At 37.4% G+C, this 27,993-nt stretch overlaps 1 protein-coding gene across 2 annotated transcripts; it reads right to left on the reverse strand.

The window, feature by feature from the left end:
* PPP4R2 (protein phosphatase 4 regulatory subunit 2) lies at positions 1-27,488 on the reverse strand. 2 transcript variants are annotated; one of them, XM_034440560.3, is made up of 9 exons: positions 26,817-27,488; positions 25,284-25,365; positions 14,624-14,794; positions 12,276-12,369; positions 9,360-9,397; positions 7,476-7,550; positions 6,908-7,051; positions 4,676-4,953; positions 1-2,159 (listed from the first exon to the last, which is right to left on the reverse strand). In XM_034440560.3, exons 1-9 carry the CDS (start codon positions 26,848-26,850, stop codon positions 1,846-1,848), a joined length of 1,230 nt encoding a protein of 409 aa, XP_034296451.1. In that variant the 5' UTR covers positions 26,851-27,488; the 3' UTR covers positions 1-1,845. The 2 variants fall into 2 exon arrangements, with proteins under 2 accessions (XP_034296451.1, XP_034296452.1); XM_034440561.3 differs by lacking the exons at positions 25,284-25,365; positions 26,817-27,488 and adding an exon at positions 15,741-15,845.
* Between the last annotated feature and the right edge of the window lie 505 nt (positions 27,489-27,993).

Below are 27,993 nucleotides of genomic sequence, written 5' to 3' on the forward strand. Positions count from 1 at the left end.
GATGATTAAATAATAATTTATTAACAGTATTTTCACAAACATTCTAAAGAAAATTTCAGAAGTCTCTAAACTTAAATTTTGTTCTCATTTGCAAAGTATTCCTTAAAAAAAGCAAGGAGAAAAAAGTATATCTTATAGATTTGTGTTTTGGGACATGTTTTACAATTCCTGTTTTGGTTTGAGTAAACCCCTCTTTAATGCTTACAGTACATATTCAACCCCCTTCTCTTGCCAAGAGAAAGTAGCTGAACATAAATTGATTTTTCACTTGTAAGTATGTAGAAGGGCACTAGATATTTTTCCCAAGCAACACCTTTTCAACTTTTTACCTGATAGCAGTTTTGCAAATTCATTCAAGTTATTTTGGAATACATTGAATTCAAAACCCAGTTCTCCAGAATGAAACCCACCATGCAGTACAATTGTTAGCATGCACTTTGGTGATTATTTTTGTACTCCACGGTATGTGTCTTCTCTGCCAACAAAGGGAGTCCCATTATGTTTTGATTAAAATGTACTCAAACATTTTATGACATTAATATTTATTGCTTTATATGAATACTGTATTGAAAGCCCAAGCATCCAGTTTACACACAAATTATACAATTATATACCGTTTCACAATGGCAGTGAGCACTCTTTACAATCTACAAAAATCTACTTTACAGAAATTTAAAAATTCTAAATATCAAAAAGGTACAGTTGAAGAAACAGGTATAAATTTGGCAGCCAGTAAATGTGACTGGGAGGTTATATTTTGAGTGTTTTTGCACACCGATGTCTGAAAAATATAATGTGACATATTTAAAGCAGTAATTGTGCTTTCAGCTGGTTTTGGAAAGGAAGTGTTAACACTGGCTGTCAAAGTGGCATGTTCAAAAATATTTAGTTCACTTTCAAAATAATGTACAAATGGTAGCCATTCAATTCTGATACATAACTAAGACATGCAATGCTGCAGCATTTCATATCAGTCTGATCTCCTACTATAAAACCATTATGTAATGTCAGAAATTTCCTCAGTTCACAGAAACTATCTTGTCAGGTTTGCAAACATTCCTGCTACAAAAAAAAAGCTGAAGATATTATTTTGAAATCTGTTCTCAACAGAGTTTTTCAACAGTAAAATGGAAACCTATCTTCCAGGCACCTCAGAAATGTACAAAAAGTGTTGTTAGAACAGAACTCTTGGAATGTATTTGACCTGGTACTTTCAACAACATTTGGATCTTTTAGGCTATCAGATGGGCCTAATTTTATTTGGTTTATTTGGGGGTAAAAATGTTTTCTTGTATGAAAGAACTTGGTTGCTTCTGTCTGGAACAGAAAATGCATCTAAAGTGCAAACATAGATTTTCTTTAGATTTGTATATTATCAAGTATTTATTATATGCCAATATGTAACTTTTTCAAGCACAAAATGTAGTCAAATGAAAATCTGTAAACCAACATGAAATTGAAGTGTTAAAAACCAAACCAAAAATTAACTGCTACAGCATTCAGGGGAATTAAAGGAAAGAGAGAGAAGTAATTAAATGAAGAATCTCCAAAAAATTGTCAGAATTAGAACTGCCTTCCAGTTTAAAAATTTTAATTCTAAATAATAAAAAACTATACACAGACCAGATTTGACCATACTGAAATTTCAGTGGCAAGCAGGACCTGAAGGAGCCAATATTTCACAGTAACAAGTACAAGTCCTTCAGGATTTAACGCACTGAGAAGTTCAATTTACAGCCTGCTTCTCTTGGAAAACTAACAGTCCACTTTTATTACATAAAATTATTTATACAGTGTAAAACCAGAGCCTTGTGGAAAATACTGCCTCTAAGTGTATTAAAATTATTAGTCTTGTTCCATAGGTTCATCTGCAGCTTCTGTGGCTTCATCGCTGTTTTCCACTGGGGTCTCTGATGCAATTTCAGGATTTTCACTAACGTTTGAGCCCAATTCTTCTTGGTCACTGCTGTCAGCTTTGCTACTAAAAGATTCACTGTTCTCACTATTTGGAGAAGATGAGTCTTTCATTGCTTGAGTCTGGTCAGATTCTCCCATTTGATTATTCTCCTCAGAAACATCTTCTTTCTCAATTAAGGAGGCACTGTCTTTGTCTAGAACTTTTCTTTCTGGAAACACTTCTCTTGACATCATGAGAGATTCTGGAATAAAGTTAGAATCTGTTATATGGATGTTTAAAACAAAGCAACATTAAGTTTATACAGGTAACAATCATGAAAATACATCCCCTCTTGTGCTTTATGCCTCAGCAGGTGGCAGCATTTAGCTGACTTTGCTTAGTTGGGAACTTAAAAGATGCTATAAGCTTTGGTTAGTTCTTGAATAAAGAGAACCCTTGGGAACTCCAAGTCTATTGCCTAGATTGGAAAATTGAAGGAGAGGGGAATCCTGTAAGGCAGCAATGGCAAACCAATCCTGTAATACTACCAAGAAAACTGCATGATGCAGCCAGAAAGAGTTAAGATCATCTTGAGGGAGCCTTTATTTGTATGGGAAAGTACAATATCAATTAGAGATTGCAGGGGATTGCATGTGGTAGTCACAAGACATAGTTCTCTGTGTATTTAAATTTCTCATTTTGAGTAACAAGCAAAATATTAGAATCTTGGCAGCCAGAAATGGATCATTATATTCTGCTGCTCCAACAAGAACATCCTATTCTCCCCATGACGATGTAACACTAAACCAAACCGTTGTTAATTTCCTATGCTTTAATATTACAAGATCAATGACATGAGATAGTTCAACTAACCAATGTAACAATCTCCAGTTTAAGGAGACCAATTCTGATCCCACACATTATTTGTAGCTCCAGGTTGAACTGTGCAAACCTTGGTATTGTCTGAGGTTTTTTTTTTTTGGCAGACATTTCATTACCAAACTAGACAACATCATCGGTTCTAACAGAGAGTGGGGTATTCTCTCATTTTATATACTGGTGGCTTGTCCTGACAATGTTGGTGGGGGTGGTCTTGGTGGTTCCTTGATTGGACTATTCTCTGATAGCTTGTTTGGCAGTTCCTTGATTTTTTTACTTCCCGATTGTTGGTCTAATGTTACTCTTGATGTTAATCTCTGCTATTCTGGATGTTGATTGCTGATGAGATGTCTGGGTCTTTTTCTTTCCTTTTTGACTTTTTGGTTGTCTGTTTTGAATGATATGTCGATGTTATGTGCTTGTTGATGGCTGATTTGTCTGAATGCCATCCAGGAATTCTGTGACATTTTTCAACTTGGCTTGATTTAGAATGGTCACAGTTGCCCAGTTGAAACTGGTTAAGTCTGCCCATGTGATGTGAAATTAAGGAGCTTTTATCATGTTTCTTGACTGCTAGCTGGTGTTCATGAATGCGATCTGCTAGTCTTCTGCCTGTTTGTCCTACATAGTGGCTACTGAGGTCCTTACACTGTATGTTGTAGAGGAGTCCTGTTTTTATTTCTAGGGTTGCTGGGCCTTTTGGTTTACTTAGGACATTCTGGAGGGCCTTAGTTAGTTTGTGGGCTACGATGCCATGTGGTTGTAATAGACTGTTGGTGGTTTCTCAGATGTTTCTGATGTATGGCAGTGTTAAATTGTTTCACACCTTGTATTGGTTGTGCTATATTGGATGGAGTTGTCAGGCACTTTTTGATGAAGTTTGGTTTGTTTATTACAACTAACCGCAACTTGATGAAGTTGCATGGATATCTTGTTGGAAGATGTATAGATGATCGGTTTCCTTTTTCTGATGTTCAGGGATGCTGCAGTGTGTTTGTGCTCATCTACATAGTGTGCTTACAGACCTTCTCTTATGAGAGGTTACTTTCACAGTGGAGCACTTGGTTGGCGTGGATGGTTTTACGTTAGGCTTATGTTTCTAATTTGCCAGCATATCCAGAAAGGGTAGCATGTTGTTTTCTTCTTCCTTTAGTGAATTTTGTACATTTGAAGATGTTGATGATGATTTCATGTGTTCTCTAATTGGTTGTTTTTTATTGTGACAAACCAAACCCCACCAACACTGATAGGACAAGTATATAACTATATGTGTACTTATATACGTATATGAAATGAGAAGAAACCTCATTCCCTACTAGCACTGATGTTATCTAGCTGAGTAATAAACATCTGCAAGAAAATAACCAAACCCAGAAAGCACCAAGGACTCCACAATTTGCTAAATGTTGCAGTTACACTGGCACGAAGGCAGAAGATTAAAAGTCAGTTTTAGTGACCTTTTATGAATTAAAGTTTGTGGAAATGTCACTGCACAAAAATCAACTATTTGCAATGCTGATTTACAAAATACAACACACATTCAAATCTGACCATTGACAGAAACAATTGGAGTTCAGTCTGAATTTAATACACAATCCACACAATTTCACTGTACTATCAAAACATAGTATGTTCATAGAAACTTATTAGAAAGACCACTCCCAGGTCTTTCTCATTCTCGTAACTAGGATACTTCAAACAAACTAGCATTACTTCAAACAAAATTGGGTTGGATGCAGATCTTATTCTATATAGAAATGAATGGGACATAACTAAACTATTATTTATGATTAAGTCTGATTTCAACTCATGGAATTCAAAATAAATGATAAATGTAAATTTAACCCATGTTTTAAACACATATTCAGAGAATACATTTTCTACTGAAATAGTATATACCTTCTTCCTCCTCCTCAACGTCTTCTTTACAATGTTGTCTCTCTCCAATAGCTTCTTTTTCTTTATCCTGTGATGCAGAACTTGTCTCAGTCTCTTCTACCATTGCTGAGCAAGCTTCATGGGAACCAGTCTGGTTGGAGGTTTCTTCAGCTTCCTCCTCTTTGTCAAATTTAAGTCTTTTTACTTCATAGCCTTCCATTTCTGATGGATCTTCTCCTGGGTGTTTATTTTTTACAGGACAGTTTTGGACTCTTTCAGGCTCAGATGCTGGCGATTCACTAAAAGACAGAAAAATAATGGAAACACAAAGGACCATATTTTCATATGAAGAGATAAAGCAGGGATATTGCATCTTAAGGAATCAATCCTATTTATTTGGGTAACTTCTACCGCTTTGTCTAAATATAACTTTATTAAATGTTTTGATATACACCAACTATTCTTGCAAACTATTTTTGCAATGATGCACAGAATAAAAAAACAAAAGTTTTGATACAAGCCAATTGTGCCAGCATCACCATTCCAATTCAACTGGGAAATCTTGTTTAAAATAAAATAAAATCTTGTTTTAAGCAAAATGATATTCATAATGTACAGGAAATCTGGTTCTTTATAATCAATGGATACAATTCAGTATTGGTACAAACAGATTTTTTTGCTTGCGCAATAAAATTTCCCCCTTTCTCCCCTTTGCAGCCTGTCAAATCCCTACTGAATTTTTAAGAACGCAAGGGGATGTATAATCAACTGTTACTTCTCAATTCCATAGACAGAACAAATTCCCTCAGTTGGAAAAAAAAAGTTTTTAAAATGTCATTGACATTTAATTTCCCACAACAGATTATGATCTAAATAATTTTAAAGATCAACAACTGAGGTACTCTGAGATACATTATTTATATACACATCCTACAGTTTCCTAATATGGTGAGTACTTAAGCATTAAGACTTTTAAAATAAGAAAGGAATAGTTCATGCCCACATGAAATCTGCCTGAAAAGAGGTTGTGCTTGTTTTCATCTTGGAGAACATTGTTTTTCAAGCGTTAGCAAAAAATACAGATCGTCCTTGACTCACAACCACAATTAGGATTGGAATTTCCATTGCTAAGTGATGCAGTCATAAAGCAAGTCATCGTGTGACTTTATTGCTTAGCAACTGTAATTCTGGTGCTCCTGGTTATTGTTATAACTCTAAATGAGTGAATCATTAAGGTTTGGGGGGGGCGGGCAATGTGGAATGAGCACAGGTAGGCCAGGAAAGTAATACACTGCAGCTCAGGGAGTTTCTTGGCCAGAAAGAAGCCCCTGAGCCACAGCAAAGTCACACCCACAGTCGACCCACCCTGGCCAGTAGCGTGACACAAAACCACTGCATCCCAGGAAATCTTGATCACTCTGTGTTCCACAGGCCCTGTTGTGCCCGGCTGATCTTTTCAGTTTTCCTGCTACTGCTGAGATGTGCCCAGCCTGACAACTACTGTATCTATAAGACAGGTGCTGGCCGTGCCAGGCCTTCTTACAAAGTTGCTGTTCTCCAAAATTGTGTGCATAATTCATTCTCCAAGTAGTACACTCCACTTTCCCAATGCTTCGGAAAGCTTTCGGAAAACTTCTGAGGTCTTCTTCGTGAGAATGGGCCTGCTATTTGAAGAAGGGAGGGCATACCTCTTCCCCATGGTGCTTCAAAATTCCTCAAAAGCCTTCTGAAGACTTTCCAAAGCATTGCAAGACTGGAGTGTGTTGTTTGAAGCATAAATGGCATGCATGACTTGGAGAATGATGCGAATGGCCATCGAGAAAAAGGCTTGTTGTGAGCAGGCCAAGCACGCCTCATCAGTAGCTGGAGGAAAGTGTAAGCACAGGGGAACTGCGGCTTTGAACAACGGTGCTGGGGTTGAAGCGCACCTGGGGTCATAAGTGCTGGTGGGCTGCCAATTACCCAAATTTGGATCGTGCAACCACCAGGTACTTCAACAGCCGTAACTTCGGATCTAAGATTGTAAATCTCGTGGTTTACAGGTTGTAAATCCCTTGGTTCAGTGCCACTGTTCACATTGGACAGTCACTGAAGAAATGGTTTCAGATTGAGGAACTTTCTGTGCTTTTTCTAAATATGGCATATTTTGATAGAAATAAAACATAAGACTTCCAAGGGAAAATGGGATTAAAAAATAAAATGTTAATCTCAGAGTCTAACCAGTATGTTTGAAGGTACATTTCTCTTACAAACCTGTTAATTTTCTCTTCAGTTTGCAGGAGGCCCAGCTCCTTACTTTCGGAACTGTCTGGTAAACCATTTGTAGTCATAGGAGGTGACAAGGAAACTTTTGGTCGAGTTACAGGCCGGGGTGTCCCAGGACCATTTATATTAGATCTGCAAAGAAAATGTTTAATTAGTCAAATTTGGAAAGTCAAATTTCTCTTTGATCCCAAAATATATATCAATTTATTCTTATTATAAATGGACTCCCGCCATTATTTAATAATGAAAGTTGTATCATTTCCCCCCAACAGTACTGAAAAACTATTCGATAATACAAAATACTGTCATATAATCAAAGTACGGTATAACATTAGTATAATAAAGTATAACTTAGATAATCTACTTTATATATATCTTTGGAAAAGCATTTGATCTCCCAAATAAACTATAATTTTAGAACAAGAAATGACCTGAATCAAAGATTTTGAATTATAGTTAAATATCCAAGTGTTTTAAAAAACAAACATTGGAAATTAAATACTAATCCATCATCTTATCTTCTTAGAATGTGATCATTTTAACTACTCTTTCTTACCTGTCTGAATAACCCGGTGAGTTTCCTGGAAACATTACACCATTCATCCTGTTTAAACTGTTGGAATTATTTTTCCTATAAGAAATAAACGTGTTTTGAGATTTCTGCAATATATAGGTTTTTTTAAAAAAACGTTTTGGCTAACAACAAACACCTCCAGATTCCTAGAAGCTTTGTTTCTGTTTTCCACCCCCTAAAAGTTGTATAATTCTAATAAATTATTAAAGAGAACCTGCTATGTTTATTTTTTCCCAACAGTACTGAAAAACTATTCAATTATACAAAAACACAACTGTGTACTGGAGAAAAAATCTTTAATTTTTTACCATCTAATATACTTTCTTGCCTCTAGTTCCGCCTTCCCTTCCTGAAATATTCAATTAAAGACCATGGATAATACATAGGTAATCCTTGTTCAGTGACTGCCACATATAGCGACTGTTCAGAATTGCAATAGTGATGAAAAAGTAATTATGTGAGTAATCCTTGCATTTGCAACTTTTGCAGGCCTGAAATAAGATCATAAAGCAGTCACGGTTTCACTCAGTGACTGCTTTGCTTAATGTCAGAATTGCTAATTCTGATTATAGTCACTAGAAAAAGACTGCCTATAAACTCTTTTCATTTGTTAGCTCTCTACAAATTCCTTGTCAATTTACTTTGAAATAAAGTATGTCTTATATTATAGATGAAATATCCCAGATTTTATACAGATAGCCCTTGTCTTAGGATCTCAACTGGGACAAGAAATCCCAGAAATGACTGAACCCATTTTTTTGACATTTTTTGTTATGGTCATTAAGCAGATCACACAGTCATTAAGCAAACCTGAATGGGTTTTTTTTAAAACCAGAAAGTGGTTAAAAAGTTGCAAATCATGATCATGTGATTCCGTAACACTATAACCAATACCGTCTCAGTCCCATATCCAGGCCTGAAATGCAACTAATAATCCACTTCATCCAGGACTCTTTTCCAGCACAGGTGAGATGTCTACCAAACGGACTGACAGCAATTACTGAGGGGAAAGTTCTCTGCTAGCCCCCTACCACACAACAGCCAAAAATCACACAAGAGGCCTCCTGTCATCCAGAATATTACATCTGAATCAAACCGCTCCTTCTCAGGGCGCCATGCTGTCACGAGTCCTCAGCAACACATGCTAAACAATGCTGCTGTCTGGTGATCCAGTGCTGCAGCCTACCAGTGAGAGTCCAGTTCTAGCCTGCAGCAGCTCCTTTTCAGCCATACACCTCGCTGCTGGCCACTGAAAAACCAGCACTGCTGCCAAATGCAGCACCTCTGCCACCGCCACCTCCCAGCAAAGCCTCCAATACCTCCAAAACAAAACACCTGTGTACCAGCTGTCGGAAACTGGCACATACCCAAGGCAATCTCAACACAGTTCCTACTCTTGATAACACTATGGGAGACAAAGCAAGAACAGATGCCTAGCATAACTCTCTCTTTCCACAGCTAATAGCCCAAGCTGTGTTGGTTTATAAGCAAATGTTGAGGGTTAAATGTCTTTCCACGAAAGTAGCCCAGTGCAGATCAGGCAGGCTGCAACATCTGCTGTCTCTGCAAACCTTCTCTCTCATAAGTCCAATATAAAAAAAAAAAAACAATCAACCATACCCTAACGCAAAAAAGCAATCACCAAAAGCAAGTATGTATATGCTCTTTCCACCATTAAAAAAAAGGCTGATTTGTTGCTATTCCATTTCCTAATAAATAAAGATGACCCCAGACTACCTGTTAACAGAAAACTGTCTAATGCTGCTCCCCTCAAACCCAAGTACCCCATCAATAACAAATGCATTGCAATTTCGACAAAGAAGCAGCATCAACTTTTTAAATAAAGGTAACAAAGGTCATACTCACTCTGAAGAAGGATATACACAGCTGACAACCATAACATTCTGTAAAATAGGAAAAAAAGAAAACATCAAGACTCATGGAAAAACTAAAAGCAAATTTTACAAGTCAACATGATGTCCTGTTTGGTTGGTTCTTATTAGCATCTGATTCACCAGCTTCTCAAGCTCTTTGTCTACATCATAAGACTGTGATGGCGAACCCGTGGCACATGAGCCATATTGGTGGGCACAGAAGCGTTGCCCTAGCTCAGCTCCGGTGCGTGCATCTGATTTTCGGGCTTCCGGGCCCACCAGAAGTCGGCAAACAGGCTGTTTCCAGACTCCGGGAGGATGGGAAAGGCTGTTTTCACCCTCCCCAGGCTTTTTTGGAGAAAAATGAAAAAATGTGTCTACTGGGCCCACAATGCAATCATGTGCCAAAAGCGGGGGGAGCGCGGCGGGGGTCGTGCATACATGTGTGGGGCGCATTGAATTATGGGGATGGGCATACGTGCACATGACCCCCCACACTCCCCCCGCTTTGGGCACGTGACGGCAAAAAGTTTAGCCATCACTGTCATAAGACATAGACTTCTGTCTCCCAGACTTATGCAATGTTACCTCTCGATTCCCAGTCAATCTGAACCTTATCTCTGGCATGGCATTGTCTTCCTCTGAGAACCAGTTTTGTGTAGTGTGGTTAAGGCATGAGGTAGACACCAGAAGACCAGGGATTCTAGTCCTGCCTTAGGAATGAAACCAGCTGGGTGGCCTGGATCAGTTATTTATTATGAACCCGAAGGAAGGAGGCAATAGAAAACCACTTCTGAAAAATCCTTGCCAAGAAAACTGCCAAGTCCAGGCAGGGGTCAACATTAACTCCAAGGCATGCACATCAGGGTGGATTTGATTTAAATCGAGTTGATTTAAATCACAATTTAAATCATGATTTAAATCACTAGTAAAAAGGCTTGATTTAAATCAACTCGATTTAAATCATAATTTTTAAAGAGCAACTGTCATCTCTGCTACTCCTTTGACCCACTGTTGACTCACCGATAGCCCCAGTGTTGCAGAACATACAGCCTCATGCTACATAACTAAGCTCCATTTCATGCTGAATAAACTAAATTATTTATGTATCTTAAATAGAAAACTATCTTACGATAGATTTTTACCCCAAGTTTTTTATTAAAATAAATTCGATAAAAATAAAAAAAATCCGATTTAAATAAAAAAAATCTGATTTTTTTGATTTTTTTAAAAAAAAAATCATTGATTTTTATCCACCCTGATGCACATGCACATTTGTCTTCCTCCATTTATTTTCAAAGACTTCTTTTTCAGCCTGCCTAGTCTTTCCTAATTGATGGGGTAGTGGGACAGGGTAGTATGACCATTTTCATTCTTTGTGACCTGGCTTTTGGAATTAGGGGTGGGCAGCACTGTGTTGCACTGGTCCTCCTCCTTCCTCCAGAGTCAGTTTGAGTCTATGTTGATTGAGGGAGGAGGAAAGATCCAGGTGGTGGGGGTGATCCAGCCTATGGTCCTAGTCTGTAAGGAACCCCCAGGGCTCAAGTTCTTTCTCCTGTCCTACTCAACATCTACATCTGGCTGCTGGGGGAAGATGATTTAACAGTTTGGGGTAAGCTATTATCAATATACTAATGATACCCAGATTTATAACTCCACCCTGGGCTGCCTGAACAATGCCATGGACATCCTATGTCACTGCCTGGAGGCTATAATGGTCTGGATCGCTTGCAGTTGCCTTCGACTAAATCCAAGCAAGACTTTGAGTATTTAGGGCTCCAGGTGACAAGGTTTTCCATTAGTCCTGGATGTGGTGGCACAGCTCCAGATCGACCTGGTATGCCATATGGGGATCCTCGTGGACTCATGGCTTATGTTAGAAGACCAGATGGAAGTCATAGCCAGAAGGGCCTTTGTACAGTTTAGGGTTGGATATACCAGTTGCATCCGTTCCTGAATCGGTTTTGCTCACACTCTGTCTTCCCCTTGTGACTTCTTGCCTGGACTACTGCAATGCAGTCTATGTGAAGCTACCACTGAAAAGTGTTTGGACAGTTCCACTGGTGCAGAATGCAGTTGCATAGGCAGTAATGGGTGTTGGGTATTCAACACATGTAGCATCACTGTTGTGTGAGCTGCATCGATTGCCAGTATGATTCTAGGTGCAATTCAAGATGCTGGTTATTTCTTTTGAAGCATTTCATGGCTTAAGGGCCAGGTTATCTAAAGGCCATCTTCTCCCAGTTGTTTGTTTCTACTAGTTGGTTGGACATGTTGCAGATCCTGTCAGCCGGTGGAACCATGAGACATGACTTCTCTGCCGTAGCCTCTGCACTCTGCAATATTCTCCTTTCAAATATTAGGATGACCCTGACTCTGTTGGCTGCTCCACAAGGCCATGAAGACTTGGTTATGTGCCAGGGCCTGGACCCCTAAATATGGTCAGAGTCCCCTTTCCTGATTAATTGCATTAACATCCATAAGAATCTTTTAACTTGGTGCTATATATTTATTTTGAATCATTTTAATATTTTTTGTTTATAATATACGCCACCCTTGTTGAGATGGGCAGCTATAGAAATCAAATCAATCAATGAATAAATAAATAAAATCATGCCAGATCAATCTCCTACAGTACTGTGCACATGGGATTGGTTGGCATGTGTTTCATCAGAAAGTCAAATAAATGCAAATCAAAATACAATAAATAAAAATATAAACTCATTAAGCAACAATTGAAGACAATATTGAAATATAATTGAAGTAGAATTGCTGTTTATACTATTTAACAATTGCAAAATTTAATTAAAAAACAAAATTCTGTTAATTCTATTAAATCTGCTAAAAAGATTAAACAAATTTCAAAAGCTACAATTTTAGTTCAAGAACAAGAACAATTCACTATTACCTTTTCTACTCCTCTGAGAAATTTGTCTATTCCTGTGTAATTCCGCCTAGGATCCGTTAGCAGCTCACAAAGTCGCTGAATAGTAAATGGGATACTGAAACAAATTGAAACAAGCTAATTTTCACTTTGAATGCATATTGAGAGAATGAATAAACCTGTTCAGTTGGTACATTTTTAAAACTATAACCGTACATGTACCACTTGTTCATTTATTATCTCTAACACTGTATTATATTAAGCAAACAGTAGGTGGAGCTGCAAGATCACAGAAATATGTGTTGCCTCCAAAGTGTCCTGAGGGCTAAAGAGTCCCCAAACATTCACTTAATTATTATCATTCATTGGATAGTACAAAAAATTAATAAGGGGTGGACCAAGTGAAGAATCTCTTGCTTTCAGGTATTCAGATATGTGTGCTGAGAGATACACTCAGCTATAAAGGATTCTGAATTCCTTCATAGGAAGCGATACAAACTTACTCATTGAAAATATGCTTTCATACAATACTATAAAATAACTGCTTCTTTTTTCAAATGTAAATGAATCCTCATCTATTTAAAAATTAGGACATCAACTATAGCTATTTTCAGTGAATGATTAATATACTAATAATAGAGCAGAGTAGGCAGTTTGATGACTCGAAAGCATCATGATAGGCTGCCTACTGCAAATGTCAGAACTACGTGAGTTTAAATGTTGATTAAACAAAAATAACTTTTTAAACAGCCTCCTTATTCATACTCTTGTTCAGTTCAGCAGAGGCCTCTTATCTACTCAACGTTTAAAAAATTCTTTATAGTGTTTCAGTGCTTAAAACATCTTCACCAAGTGTCAACTGTTCATAAATATAAACTCTATCCCTGCCAAATAATATAACAGACAGATTCTGCTCTCTGGAAGAGAAAACTGTAAATATGTAACATACATACGTATAATTTCTATACAGATTAGTTCCTTACATGTTCTGAATTAACAGAAGTAGTTCTTGGGTTATGATCATTCACTGATTGGAAGAAATTCTGATTCTGCAAACTATTAAGGAATCAAGAAGTCAAAGTTTTATTCTGATAAGAATAAAGTTTTGGTTTCTTAAATTAATTTCCTAATAAATCCCTTTCTCAGGAACCCACTTTGGAAATTCATTACAACAGTAGTTCTCAACCTTTTCTTCACCACAGACCCCACCACAGACCACAATATGTTTTGTGGCCATGGACCAGGGGTGTCAAACTGGCGGCCCATGGGCCGGATGCGTCATGCACAGGCGACGCCTACCCGAGCTCCGCGAATGGGAAAAACATTGTGAAATGTCACGTGATGGCAACGTGACACGGCGAGTTTGACACCCGTGTCATGGACCATCAAGACTTAACTCAAGATTTAAATCGTAACATTTCTTCAAGCCTTCACGGACCGCTTATGACATTGCAGCCCCTCAGGGCTCCGTAGACCACAGGTTGAAAATCACCACATCACAATATTTCCCTTGTTGCACTTCCAAAATTAAATTATTCATTTGCAATTCATTCCAATTGCAATTCTAAACAAGATTAGAGTATACATTTTAAGTATGATTTCAAGTAATGCAAAACATCCTGTCTAATTTAAAAAGCAGCTTGCAGAGTTAACTACAAGCAACTAGTCAATTCTTGTATGAAAGAAAGTTGGAAATTGAAAAAAAAAACTTTTCTCCCTTCTTATCTGAACTGCCCCATTTTGGTTTTTTCTTGTCGCTTCCTTTTTTAAATTCTTTTTTCTTTGCTTTTTTGTATATATATTTTGAAATGTAAACAGGTTTGGAAAACAAATAGCCAAGAAAACAAGATGTATGATCTGAAAAAGTTAACATAAGCCAATGTTATGCAGTCAACATGATATATATAAATCTTAAATAATTCTGTTAAAAAATAATTATAGTTTGAAACAAAAGAAAAGAAAATCACAATGAAAACTATTAATGGGCACACCATTAATCCACAGCTTGGAGAAAAGCCAAGTTTTTAAAGAACAACTAAAAGGTTCCAGGGTCTGATCTACACTGCTATATCCGATATAAATAGAAGCTTAAAATAACTGTAGATACATGTCCACTAGAATTTGGAGTGCAATAGCTTCATGTATAATCTGAGCTATGAGAAGACAAGTGAGGGAATTTCATAGAAAAGTACAATTCAAAATGTTTGCATTAAGAGTTAGAACCTTGCCAAGAAACATTTATTTACACCCATTATTCATGTTGCAAAAATATGACAGAAAATCAATACAATATGAAGATCAGAACAGAATCCTGAATTTGATGACAAATCAAGCAGTCTAAATAACAAAGTTACTGATATAATTCTGCATACCCATTAAAGCCAGTAACTATTTTCAGAATCCGTTCTTTCATCTCCTCAAAGGGAATATATTCCACATTAGGGTTAGGAGGGCCTCTTGGCTCAGGAGCAGAAGTTCTGAAGTCATCCATTACTTTCTCCAGTTTGAAAATAAAATATCCTTTGAATTGTGACCACTGAATCCTAAAAAAAGAAATATACAAAACATACTTAACATTAAAAATAAAGTGTTAAACATATATTAAAACAGTAAAGCAAATTTAGCATTTTCAATTTTTCAGGAAAGCAGGAAAAAAACTGAGTAAATGCAAAATATGCTGTTCTTTAAAACCAAAGTGAGTAGTCCTTGACCTATGACCCTTTGTATGGTTACCATTCAAAGTTATGATGGCCCTGAATTGCTGGTTATGACTGGTCCTCAAGAGTTCTGGCTGTCAAGCACTTCTGTAGCCATGTGATCAAAATCTGGGCACTAGTTTGTACTTACAACCAGTTGTAGTACCTCATGATCACCATTTTTTTAAAAAAATTTGATTTATATGCCGCCCTCCTCCGGAGACTCAGGGCGGCTTACAGTGCGCTAAGCAATAGCCTTCATACTTTTGTATATTTATACAAAGTCAGCTTATTGCCCCCACAACTGGGTCCTCAATTTACCTACCTTAGAAAGGATGGAAGGCTGAGTCAACCTTGAGCCTAGTGAGATTCGAACCTGCAGTAATTGCAGGCAGCTGGTGTTAATAACAGAGTGCTTTAGACCACTGTACTACCAAGGCTCCTCTTTGAACCTTCCCTGCTGGCTTTCTCAGAAAATGAGTGGGAAAGCAGGGAAGGTTGTAAGTTATTGAGTTTAATGATCATATAGTCCCAGATGTAACATTTGATTAAAGATTTAGACTACTTTAATGTTAATGATCAATTTTGTGAATATCAGCAATTTAACACAAATTGATATACCCATTGTATTTGCTTCCAATGTACTTTATTTTTCCCTGTTTTGAAATACTAGTCAAAATGGTAATATTAATAAAGCATACATTCTGGATTTTTATAATAAAGTATTTTGGTTTGTAGCCAGACTTAATAATGTCAACAGAAATCAGTGGGGTACATTTTAAGTAAATCTTACATTAAAATCTAACCCTTTGGTAGTTTGAAGAGAGCAATGATTTAGTTGTTTCATCAACAAGATTCATTTTAGAGGTTATTCATTTCGGAGGAATGTTGAAGAACTACCAAGAAACAGGAAGAAAGAAGGGTCATTATAGCTGTTACATAAGTGTATTTCATAAAACAAATGGAGCATTCGACCAGTCGTACTATTAACCTATGACCTGGTTCCTTAGAAACAAATTTACTACACATAATCACAGAGAGACTGCATTGTTGAAAGGCACAAACTCTTTTTAAGAGCTGTATCACATACTAAGAGCTATGAACTGTGTTAAGAAGGATGTCTATTGTCCTTTAATGGAGCAGATGGCCATTCCCCTTTCTGGCCTTAAGCTATGTAAGTAGAGCAAAATACAGTCCACCAGAAGTTCTTAAGTTACAAGTTCCAACATACTTCACTACTGGTGACGTTGGCTGAAGCTAATTGGGAATCACAGTTCAGCAACATCCAGACTACACCCCTCTCCTCTCCTCTCCTCTCCTCTCCTCTCCTCTCCTCTCCTCTCCTCTCCTCTCCTCTTTTACTAATTCTCAGAAACTGCCTGGACAAGACTCTGCTATTTTCTTGGCAAGGTTTTCAGAAATAGTTTACTATTGTCTCCTTCCTAGGGCTGAGAGAAAATGATTGGTTCAAAGGCACCCAGTTGGCTTTGTGCCCAAGGCGGAACAGAACTCATGATATTTCCCAGTTTTCTAGCCTGATGCTTTAACCACTACACTAAACTGACATCACCTACACATGCCCTAAACAGCTATAAACCCTATAAAATTGAAAAACGGAACAGATCCTTTTTGCTACTTGCATAATGTCTCATTTTGTAAGTAAAAGACAATACAATGGCTGCCCATCAATACTTCCTCTCTCCTTCCAATTTTCCTTACCCATGCTTTGTCTCTTGGATAACCAAGCCTGATGAGAAATGCAAGGAGACAAAGTTGAGCCAAGTATGCATACAATAATGTTTCCAATCCCAAAAGTAAAAAGATGCCTGGCTCTTTAAAACTAACAGAACAACAGTTAGAAGGAATCTTGGAGGTCTTCTAATCCAACCTCCTGCTCAAAGCAGGAAACTCTATACCAGTTCTATCTAGAACAGGGGTATCAAACTCACGGCCCGCGGGCTGGATGCGTCACGTGCTGGCCACACCCAACCCTGATTTAGCGAAGGGGAAAAAAGTCCTGATACGTCACATGACGCCACCATAAGTTTGACACTCCTGATCTAGAAGATTGACATGGCTTTCTATCCTCTCCAAATTTTGAAAAAAATATCTAGTTATATCTCTTGGTATTTGCCATTCATGCTTGGTTAATATACTGGCAACGTTTGTACTTATTTCAGCTTTTTATGCAAACATTTAAAATGATCCTCTGTGGGATATTCAGCAGCGCAACAAATGATACTACACTCTAGAGTGTGTCCATGTTTGTACCTAATATTGAAAAAAGCTCATAGAGCAAAACTAAACTACAAGAAAAAAAACCTGAATAATCTGTAGAAAGTGTGTAAGGTAGACAAAAAAATAGCAACTGGTCTCAACGTATGTGGCCATGTTAAAGTCACAGTTGCCACACTGTGGCACACAGGATAAAAAGTTAACAAAAAACTATTAGCAGATTTCACCATCTACATTAGCTCTAACAGATCTTACCAGTTTTAGTAATTTGATTGCAAAACTATTTTTCTTGTGGCTGTTTTCACAAAAACTTGATTCTGCCTATTTATGTTTTTATTCTTGTGTTACCATGGCTTCACCACAACTGTGCTGCAACAAGACTCTCAAAGGAATGTACAGAATACAGTACAGTCGTTTCTTTAGCAACTGGGGGTTTTATTCATACAAGATCAGATAGCTGTATAGCAAATTTATTTTTCAAAGGTATCTCTAAGTTCCTCATATTACTCATAAAGAATATTAAAGTTCGGTATTCTTAGAATGAGCAGTGTACCTCTAACCGGTGCTTGGGTAAGTGATTAAAAAATAAAAGTGAAAAGAAAGGATATTGATGTCTTCTGCAAAGTTGGTTCTCAACATAAATTGTACAATTTAATACAAAATTTCTGTTCACCTTCCCCCAATTAGATATTCATGTGTCACAGGAAGTGCTACTTTCGTACAACCTATATTTTTCAGTCTAATTTAAATCAGATGAAGTTGCATCACAATCTTGGCAAAAATGAAATAATTTGCGTTAATAGTTTAACTTCCTCAGTGGAATATTGCAGAAAAAATACACCATTTAGTTTTATCTTTGGTTTACATTCTAACCAAGAAAGGAAATTACGTATATTTTCCTAGAACAATTTCTTACTGAACTCACAGGGTTTATCGCTTGGTAAATGAGTGCTAGATTGCATTCACAGGAAATTATTTACTGTTATCAATAAATCTTTAATCTAAAGAAAGAGTGGCTCTTTCATAGCATAGCAGCTTGGATCTAGGAAACCTCAACTGAATATAATTTACTCAGTCCCTGAAAAGCTTTTTAAAAGTCACACTTTCATCTCATTAGTATGTCTGACACTGTAACAACAGTTTGCAACTTTTAAAAAGCGAGAAAGGATGTCACACACTAATAAAACAACTTTATACAAGGAGATTTTTGTTATGTATAGTTCATTAATTGATTCATGGATAAACTATCAATGAGTACTATTGATGAGTAAGCAAAAAGTATGTATTCAGTTATGTGTAAATTTATGATATGGTATCATGTACACTCAGTAGACTCAGCTGCCTCAACATACAAGCAACTGTTTAATCTGAATTCCCAATCTAGAGCTACATGGTCAATACTTCATGTCAAAAATGGAATTAATCCAAGACTGCAATGTGATTGAGGAAATCAAATATACGACCCCACCTTAATCTCCTAATGTACTAATAAAGCTAAGTGGGTGAACAGCCCAATTCAGAAGATTTATCATAAACAAATTTAACGGAAGAGGCTTCCGTTCATTTTAGTAAAAGCTTTACCCATACAAACAAATATACACCCAAAAAAACATAAGGGGAATCTATTAAAGGAAAGAATTGTGCCTCAACACAATTAACTACTCCTTAACTACTTTTCAGGCAAACATAGGATGTTTAAAATTGTACATTATCTTCTTCAAATACATTTATATCTAGTGCACTTATATTATTTAACCAACTTTATAAGCTAATCCAACAAGTTATCCAGCTTAGTGATCATTCTGAACTAAGAGAGAGTTATATGAGGGAAGAAATTAAGACATTCTCTTGAATGCTCGTCCAAGTTGAAATGTTAAAAAAAAATATCTAATTTTATCCTTAGTTACAAGTTGGTTACATAAGCCGTGGTGGCACAGTGGCTGGAATGCAATATTGTGGGCTGATTCTGCCAACTGGTGGCAGTTCGATTCTCACCAGCTCAAGGTTGACTCAGCCTTCCAACCTTCCGAGGTCAGTAAAATGAGGAGCCAGATTGTTGGAGGCAATATGGTGACTCTGTAAGCCGCTTAGAGAGGGCTATAAAGCACTGTGAAGCGGTATATAAGTCTAAGTGCTATTGCTTTAGGTAGTCCTTGTGTTACAATGGCAATTAGGACCGGAATTTCTGTTGCTAAGTGATGTGATCATAAAGTGCTATGTCACATGACTGCATCACTTAGCAATGCCAATCCTGGCAGTCTCAGTTGCTGCCATGATCTCAGGACTATGTGGGTCATTAAGTGAGGGCATCATATGATTGCAACTTGGGAAGAGACTGGAGTCCTAGAAAAGCAAACTAACACACAAACGTTAACGAGATGGGGAGGGAGTGCTGCAGGTAGGCATAAGAAAAAGCAGTAGGGTTGGGAATAACTTGTGATTTCCTGTTGGCTTCTCCATTGACTTTGCCTTCAGGGAAAGTTGCAAATAGTGATCACATGACAATAAGACACTGCAACCATCGTAATTGTGAACTGGTTGTCAAGCATTTGACTCATGATCATGTGACCAGAAGGAAAGTGAATGGATGCTGTTACAGCCGTTAACTATCTGTGAACAAAGTATTTCTTCAATGCCTTCTTTCAATTGTGATTAAACCCCAGGGTGTCCCGGTCCAAACTGTACCGAAAAACTGGCATACTCAGCAGGAAAGAAACAATGTGATCGAAGAAGCAACTCTTTCTAAATAACAATGTAATTAGCTCACAAATAATATGTTTTAAAATTGATATTAATCGGTTTAGAAGTTATTGCTTATCCTGCTTATTGCAAGATTGGTTACTAAACGTACTTGGCAAAGAACGAAGTGTTCTATACAGTACACAATTCTCTATTAAATCTGAGTTAACGGAGAAGAACCAACCTCGCAATTACAGCATCCACAATTCTAGGACACAATGCATCAATATGTATTTGCTCTTGGTCTGAATTAAATGAAATAAATCAATAGATACTATTTTTCACTCAAAACTGGTTAAAGTAACTTTCAGAATACCGATTGCTTTAGATTGCTGAATGATAATACATATAATGCCCACCAAAGGTGTTATCAACAAGACATCACTGATATTTTGGAACTAGAAATCAAGCTGGAATATAGGTGCCGACTACGGAAATAAAAACTAAAAAACAAATATAAGAAAAAGAAGGGTGGTAAAGAATGATAAATGATTGGATAAAATAATTGGATGGCTATTAATCTATTTATTATTAATTCTGTTACACCTATTTTCTTTCAATACAAGACAAATTATGTGAATGAACTAGTTTTTCATGCAGGTTAAAAAGATTTCATGTACATCAGCTTAATTGCACAGCAGAACCTAGTAATAAACATCACTTGTGGCTCCATTTCATTACAATCATTTAAGCCACTCAATCTTGAATGTCTGCACCAATCTAAGATAACTGGAAGTAGTTCTCAACTTATGACCATAATTGAGCATGGCAATTATGGTCATAAAGCAGGTCAAGTGATCGGACCCATTTTTTCAGTGGTTGTGAATAAAAGGCAGTAGTTGTAAAGCAAATACCACAGTTCGTAAACAAACCCATTGTTCACCATGGATCAATTTTTGCTGAAAATTAGAAGTGAATGCTGGCTCCCTACAAAACCATCATAAATAGCAGTCAAATGATTGTGTGGCGTACTTTTGCAATGCACCTAAAATTGGTCATATGACTATTGGGACTTTGAATGTGACACTGGAACTTTGAAACCAGTCATAAGTAGCTTCTGATGGGATCTGCTGTAATTTCAAATGGTCACTAAGTGACCAGCCATAGATCAAGGATTACCTGCATATTGGTTCTATTTACCTTTCAGCCAGAATATTACTGAGGTCTGTAATAAGACTGGGAATTTTCACCCCTTTTGAGAAAGGAATGGTCTTTATTTTTAAAACTATGTTAAGCCTTCTTCAGGAATATACCAGAATTTTCATGTATCTCATCTGAGGTGGTTCTTGTGGTATATTATGAATTGTTATTTTAATATTATAGTATATTGTCAATTAAATATCTTTTCTGAAACTTGTCTGAATGTGTTTAGAACTGTTCCCAAAACCAACACATTCTGTTAGTACATTACTGTACATTAGTATTACTGTTGAAATATTAAATTCATAAGTCCTTTATGCATAATGCTAGCGGCCTTTATGAATAACTCTCAAAGTCTGCTTTCAAAACTTGAATGAAACACAATTTAGAAAATAATAATTTTTAACATAAATTATTAGTCACATTACTGTATATTTCAGAGTGGTATACAATAAACGCAATCATATTTCCCCAACTGATTAACCCAAGAAACAAATAAATGGGACTGTAGGCATCTACTGTGAATGCATACCAATTCATCGACTAAAAATTCCACAACATATTCCAGATGTCTTTTCAAATTAACAGATAATTATGTATCTTAAGCCAAATAATTCCTAAACAGATATGTAGTCCAATAAAATTGAAGGTTGAGTCCTATTTTATTTCAGATTACATGTGAAATCTTCTACAGACATAGTATTTTTCCAGAGCTTCCTACACAAAGAGCTAGGTTTTTTTTAAAAAAATGTAGTATTTTAGCTTTATCCTTAACTACTTCATGATGTGTATTGAAATTTTTATGTACAATGCTATGCAATACAACCATACAGCATCATCATAAAATGGTACACAATCCAAACACACTTTTCAATTTACTAAGACAATGTATCAATGAGGCAAATTTTGTGAACCCTGCTAGTGCTAAAACTTACAATGTGATATTATAAACTATCTTTACAGATAAAGGGATTTTGATTAAATAACATGCAGAATAGTTTATGTATTTGCCAAATAATTAGACCAATTCTACATCAAACAGTTCAGCAATAAGCCTTTTAATTTTCCCATACTATGTAATACTGCCTCTAAAATAATTATTTCCTCCTTTGATATTTAGAGCAAAACAATACATTCTGAAGTGGGGCTACTGATCAAATTTTATTAAACCATTTTTCAAACAAGAAATCATCCAGATATTTCCGCCCATGGGCAATAATGAACATTGTTGCTAAAAGTACAGTGGTACCTTAGTACTTAACTGCTTTAAAACTCATTGAATTTGGTACTCAACACATTTTGATGCAAAAAATTTTGTCCTGCTATTTAGCATTTCTTTGGTACTTGACATACAAGCTAGAAATTGTTGGTGTTGGCTGCTTTGTGATTCACTACATTATTCCTTATGGGAAAAAAATTGTTTAATACTCATTGTTTCTGGTACTCATTGAACCTCCCAGAAAACAACTGATTATGAATACCAAGGTACCACTGTACATGCTACCAGAACTACATAGCAAGAGAACCAACACATTTTAAAGAAAACTGCACACATATTTTAAAAAATAATTTGAAGAAAACATTCAGGACAGAACTACCTCTGAAGAGTTTTACATTATTGTAACAAAGAATCACTGCTAATTTCTATATTCTACATTCCTTTACCATTATAAAATATCACTTTTAATTATTAACATATATTTATTGTTTTTATCTTCTAAGCATTCAAAATACTTTCCCCTGTCCAATACATTTCTACATACTTTTTTCAAATACAAGATTAAAATTTCATTTGGAGACACTTATTAATTCACATAAAACACAAATATAGATTTTATAAGTTTCATTAATGTTGCTTATTTTTTAATATTTGTTTAGCTACCTACTGTACCAAGAGCCTTGGTAGTACAGTGGTTTAATGCACCCTGTTATTAACACAGCTGCCTGCAATTTCTGCAGGTTCGAATCTTACCAGGCTCAAGGTTGACGCAGCCTTCCATCCTTTCTAAGGTAGGTTAAATGAGGACCCAGTTTGTGGGGGCAATAAGCTGACTTTGTATAAATATACAAAAGTATGAAGGCTATTGCTTAACGCATTGTAAGCCGCCCTGAGTCTCCGGAGAAGGGCGGCATATAAATCAAATTAAAATAAATAAATAAATAAATAAATTTCTAAAATTTCATCTAAAAGCCTATAGACAGAAAAATTAAAATAGTAGATATGTTTCTTCAAAAGCCGAAATAGTTAGGTATCAATAAAAGTCCTAAGATAAACAAACCAAAGAATATTTTTCATTAAGTAATCGCTATGTAATCAAGCTACAGAACAGCAATATACAATTTATTACAATAATCATAACAACAAAAACTACTATGGATACTGAAATAACTTAACCATGGGCCTTACATTTTCAAATTCCACATTCAAAAGTTTGACAAGAACAAAAAAGTATATGTTTAGGCTAATACAGCCAGTAAACAGTAGTTATATGCCAACTACTGATTTACTTTTAATATATAAAAAAACAAATAACTTATTACCAAGTGAAATAATTTGACTGAAAGAACAATAACATGTCAAGACAACTGGTTTTTTTTTTTAAAAATGTCACAAAGGAAAAAATATTAAGAATATTCACTGGAATAAACATATTCTTGCTGGAAATCTTTCCCCTCTAGTACGTTTAATAAGCGCAGCTTGATTGTTTAAGTTCTTACAATAAATTTGGAAAGCTAAAGATCCCAGATTCACCAGAAAAAAAAATGTATTACATTAATACAATATTGTAAACCTTGGAAATTCATCATCAGTCCAGATAGTAAACCTGACTGACTTAGATGAACCCCCAGAATCACACCTTTCTTACTATTCTGAACTGCTCAACAAATCCCTATGCTTACTTTCTGTTTGTTCCTGGATCTAGCATACATTTCCTATCCTTACCTTCAAAATGTGCCATAGCTATGTCTTCTCATACTTCTGCTCTTATATATACTACATTCCCATTTGTGTTACCTCTTATCTCTTCAGTTCAAATCTATACTTGAATTTTCCACGAAGCATTTAGCATATTACTCTCCATTTCCTTTTAAACCTTAGTATGAGAAACTGAAATAAACTCTCCACCCCATACTTTCTTTCTGAAAGGATTCCCCATTGCATCTTGCTTAATATTTTGTAAAGTGCTTTATAAAATTTTAACATCCTCTTAACAATACATGGACCAATAAAATAGCTCTAAAAATAATCATTCTCTAATGTCTGACACAAATTGTATGATCAACCGAATTCATTCCCCCCTCTCCATAAAAATAGGCGGTTTTGTGAGCCAGGCTACCTCCTGCCCTCACCCCAGTCTACAGCCAAAGTAGCCAGACTGAAGCTATGTTTTTTGGTTCTCTGTCATTCTTCATCATCCATATATTATAAAATGGGAGCCACCCATAGTCTGTCACAAGTTCTTGAAACTGATGTGGTAAGTATGGCACCAAGTTAAAAAGATAAAAATCACTCCACAGTATGCTATAAGATTTTGCGAAGACTGAACAGAATCCATTACAAAATAACCATTTCCATGGGGTGTTACATCAGAATAAATAATCATTAAAATGATTCTGGGAAGGCCGGAAGATCAAAATGGGCTTTTTTTATTGAAGATAATTAAAAAGGCCAGCAACTCAAACTTTGGACTTCAGTTGGACACATATTTATATAATGCTATCAACCAAAATTTACATAAAACTTCTGTTTTACCTTTTTCTTACCTTTATGTAAGAAAACCAGCATTTCATACTAACTAGTGAATCCAAATCTAATCTTTGTCCAATATCACATCAGTATACATTTTCACACAGACAGCTACGAAATGTAGCAATAGCCTGACTCAACATCTGAACTTTGAGTTCATTCTCAACTCTGAAAACTGATTGCCACATAAAGCTTTTTTTAAAATTAAAATATTATCTGAAATGCAGGGGGAAAGCATTAAGTTTATTGTTTTAAATCAGATTTGGATCAGATAAAGGCAGCTCTTGAAAGATTTATACTATGAATAAGTACAGCAACTTTCATAAGCGAACTATTAAGTACAGCAACTTTTAAATCTGAAACAAAGTTATTTGAATAGTAAAACACAGGAAACTCTTGGTTCTTAATCTGGGATATCTTTTGGATTTATTCAAGGACACAAATATGACTATCAGTCAAATTAAAATCACTTACATTGTCTCTCCAGTCTTGGCGACATGACAAAGAAATTGATCCAATACTGGACAGACTTCCTTCTTCCCTCTTTTTTCAAAATCTGTAGAAATGGGAGGAGAAATAGAAGAGGAGAAATAGAAAAATGTAAAACATACCTTGTGAATTGTTGTGAATATGTTGGCGTGCATAAGCGCACCAAGGTGCCTGCCATCCCTGTCCTACTATCCCCATTTATGTATTTTTCATGTATTCACAATCATGTTTATACTTATATCTGTTATTTTATATATGCTTGACAAAATTAATTAAGTCTGTATTGTCCGCCTCCTGCCCCAGGTTTTTTCTAAATCGCAACTTCTTTTTCCCCCAAAACCCCACACATCATTCAAACTTGGTTTGAACTTGGTCACCACCTTTAAAGCGCTCCATGCCATAGGACCTGGGTATTTGCGGGACCGTCTTCTGCCGCCTATAGCCTCCCACCGACCAGTACGCTCCCACAGAGAAGGACTCCTCAGGGTGCTGTCAGCCAGGCAATGTTGGCTGGCGACCCCCAGGGGGAGGGCCTTCTCTGTGGCAGCTCCTGCCCTCTGGAATGATCCCCCCACCCCCCCCGGAGATACCCTAAAAACTTTTCTTTTCCATCAAGCAGGGCTGGCGTGAACCCCCCCCTTTTTTTTTTAGCCTTTTAAATTGTCAATGGGTTTTAGTTTGAATGTTTTAAATTTTGGGCCAAAGTCATATAATTCTTTTTAAAAATTTAAATTTTGTATTGGTATGTGTTTTAGTTCTGGCTGTGCACCGCCCTGAGTCCACTAGGAGAAGGGCGGGATACAAATTGAATAAAATAAATAAATAAATAAATAAAACTTCAGAAGACAACTTAACCTGGATTTGGAAGCTCATTTTTCAGATTTCCTTCAGCAGTCTGATGAATAAGATACCTGGCTCAAAGTTGCCATCAAGGAGAAAAGAGAGTCCATACACATTTTTGATCATTTTTTGGGAGGTGGGGAGTGGGGGGTGGGGGTGAGGAAGCGAATGGGGCAGGGTAGGGAAAGGGATAAGTATCAGGAAGTGGGATTTTAAAATGGAATAGGGATTAGGAAGAAACGCGGAGTATCAGGTATGGGGGGGTGGGGAAAGTGCAAGTAATCTGGAAGAAGGAACTTCCAAGGGCCCTTTTAAGGGGAAAGCGAGAGAATCGGGAGAGAAGGAGGTGGAAGAGAGAGGGGGGGGCGGTGTTGTGACGATGGCCCCGTGCTGCCCTCCTCCGCACACATTGTGGGAAGCCCAAAGTAGGGTTCCCCCAAAGCAGAGCAGCCCCAGACTGTGGCGGGAGGAGAAGTGGGATCCCTCCAACCGCCACTTTTCCCCCCTCTTCTCCAAGGGAATTGCATTTCCTTCCCAAGCCACGTTAAGGGCCAGGCCTCCTCTTCCGCCTCCCAAGGTCGGGGGCTCGTCTCTCTCTCTCTCTTTCCCCCTTTCCCCCGCGACCTCGAGGTAAGCCTCCCCCACCGCCTATCCCAATTCAACCCCACAGCCGCAAACCTTTCAGTGCCTCCTGGAGCCTCTCGATATCCATGATCCGCCGCCGCTGCTCCTCTTCCTCCTCCCGGGGCTCTCGCAGGAAACAGGCAGCCGCGCAAGCGAAGGGAGTTCAGGTGCGGCTGCTGCTCCAACGGGGAGAGAGAGAGAGAGAGGGAGGGAGGGGAGGGAGGAGGAAGAGAGAGGGAGGAAGAGAGAGGGGGGAAGGAGGGAGAGAGAGAAAAAAAGAGAGACAGAAAAAGAGAGAGAGAGAGAGAGAAGGAAAGTAACAAGCGATTCCCCGGCGGCCGGGCTCAGCAGCCTTCCAACATGGCGCCTAAGCCGTCGCCGTGCGCGCTCCCGACTCTCCTCGCAAGCACACACCGATTTCAGCCTCTCCTCTTCCCGCCGGCTCGGGAGCGCGCTCGAAGAGGCGGGTGGAGATGAGGAGAGGGCGGGGCCGTCGGGGATGACGTCACCGCGGCTTCGGCGGGAGACGGCTTCAGCGTTGAAAACTCGGCAGCGCTCCTTCACTTCTCGGAGTTGGGTTCCCCTCCCCCCCTTTTCTTGCTTCTCTTGCAAAGGAGATTTGGGGGGCATTCGCATGTTAGTACTTTTAGACGAGCGTTTTTAAGGTAGTGTTTCTCAACGTTAGTAACTTTTAAGGTGGGCCGACTTCTTAACTCCCAGAATTCCTTAGCCATGCTTCCTGCTGGGAATTGAAGTCCGCCTATCTTTTTTAAAAAGTTGCTGAAGTTAAGGTATTTATCTGGCTGATAAATACCTGTTTATTTTCACTCGTCCCTTTTCTTCCCTCTCCTGTAGACAAAAAATACTTTCTCTGTAGCCACTGTAGAAAGTCAGTACCCACCCACCCTCCTAGAGACTGAAATACTTTGGGGAATATTAAAAAGGCAGAATAGAATATTTCCCCTAAAGGAGAAATGGGGAAAAATCTTGAGGCAGAAACAGCCCCAATCCACTTCCCCCAAGTAGAAAAAGGTCAGCTTTTAGAAATGCAGATTTGGTAATCTGTTCAGAAAGACTGGGTCAGATGGAAACTCCAGATAAGCAACACAATTAGGCAAGCTGAAGGTTGCCAAGATTAGCTCAGACAAACACATAGGATTTGCATTTCCCCTTTTGCCTATAGCCAGCCATGACCCCATAGGAATTAAGGTGTAAAACCCATCCATTCTCA

Source organism: Pantherophis guttatus, chromosome 2 (assembly GCF_059756535.1).
Source record: "Pantherophis guttatus breed Tessera chromosome 2, ASM5975653v1, whole genome shotgun sequence".
In the NCBI taxonomy this organism is placed as follows: domain Eukaryota; kingdom Metazoa; phylum Chordata; class Lepidosauria; order Squamata; family Colubridae; genus Pantherophis; species Pantherophis guttatus.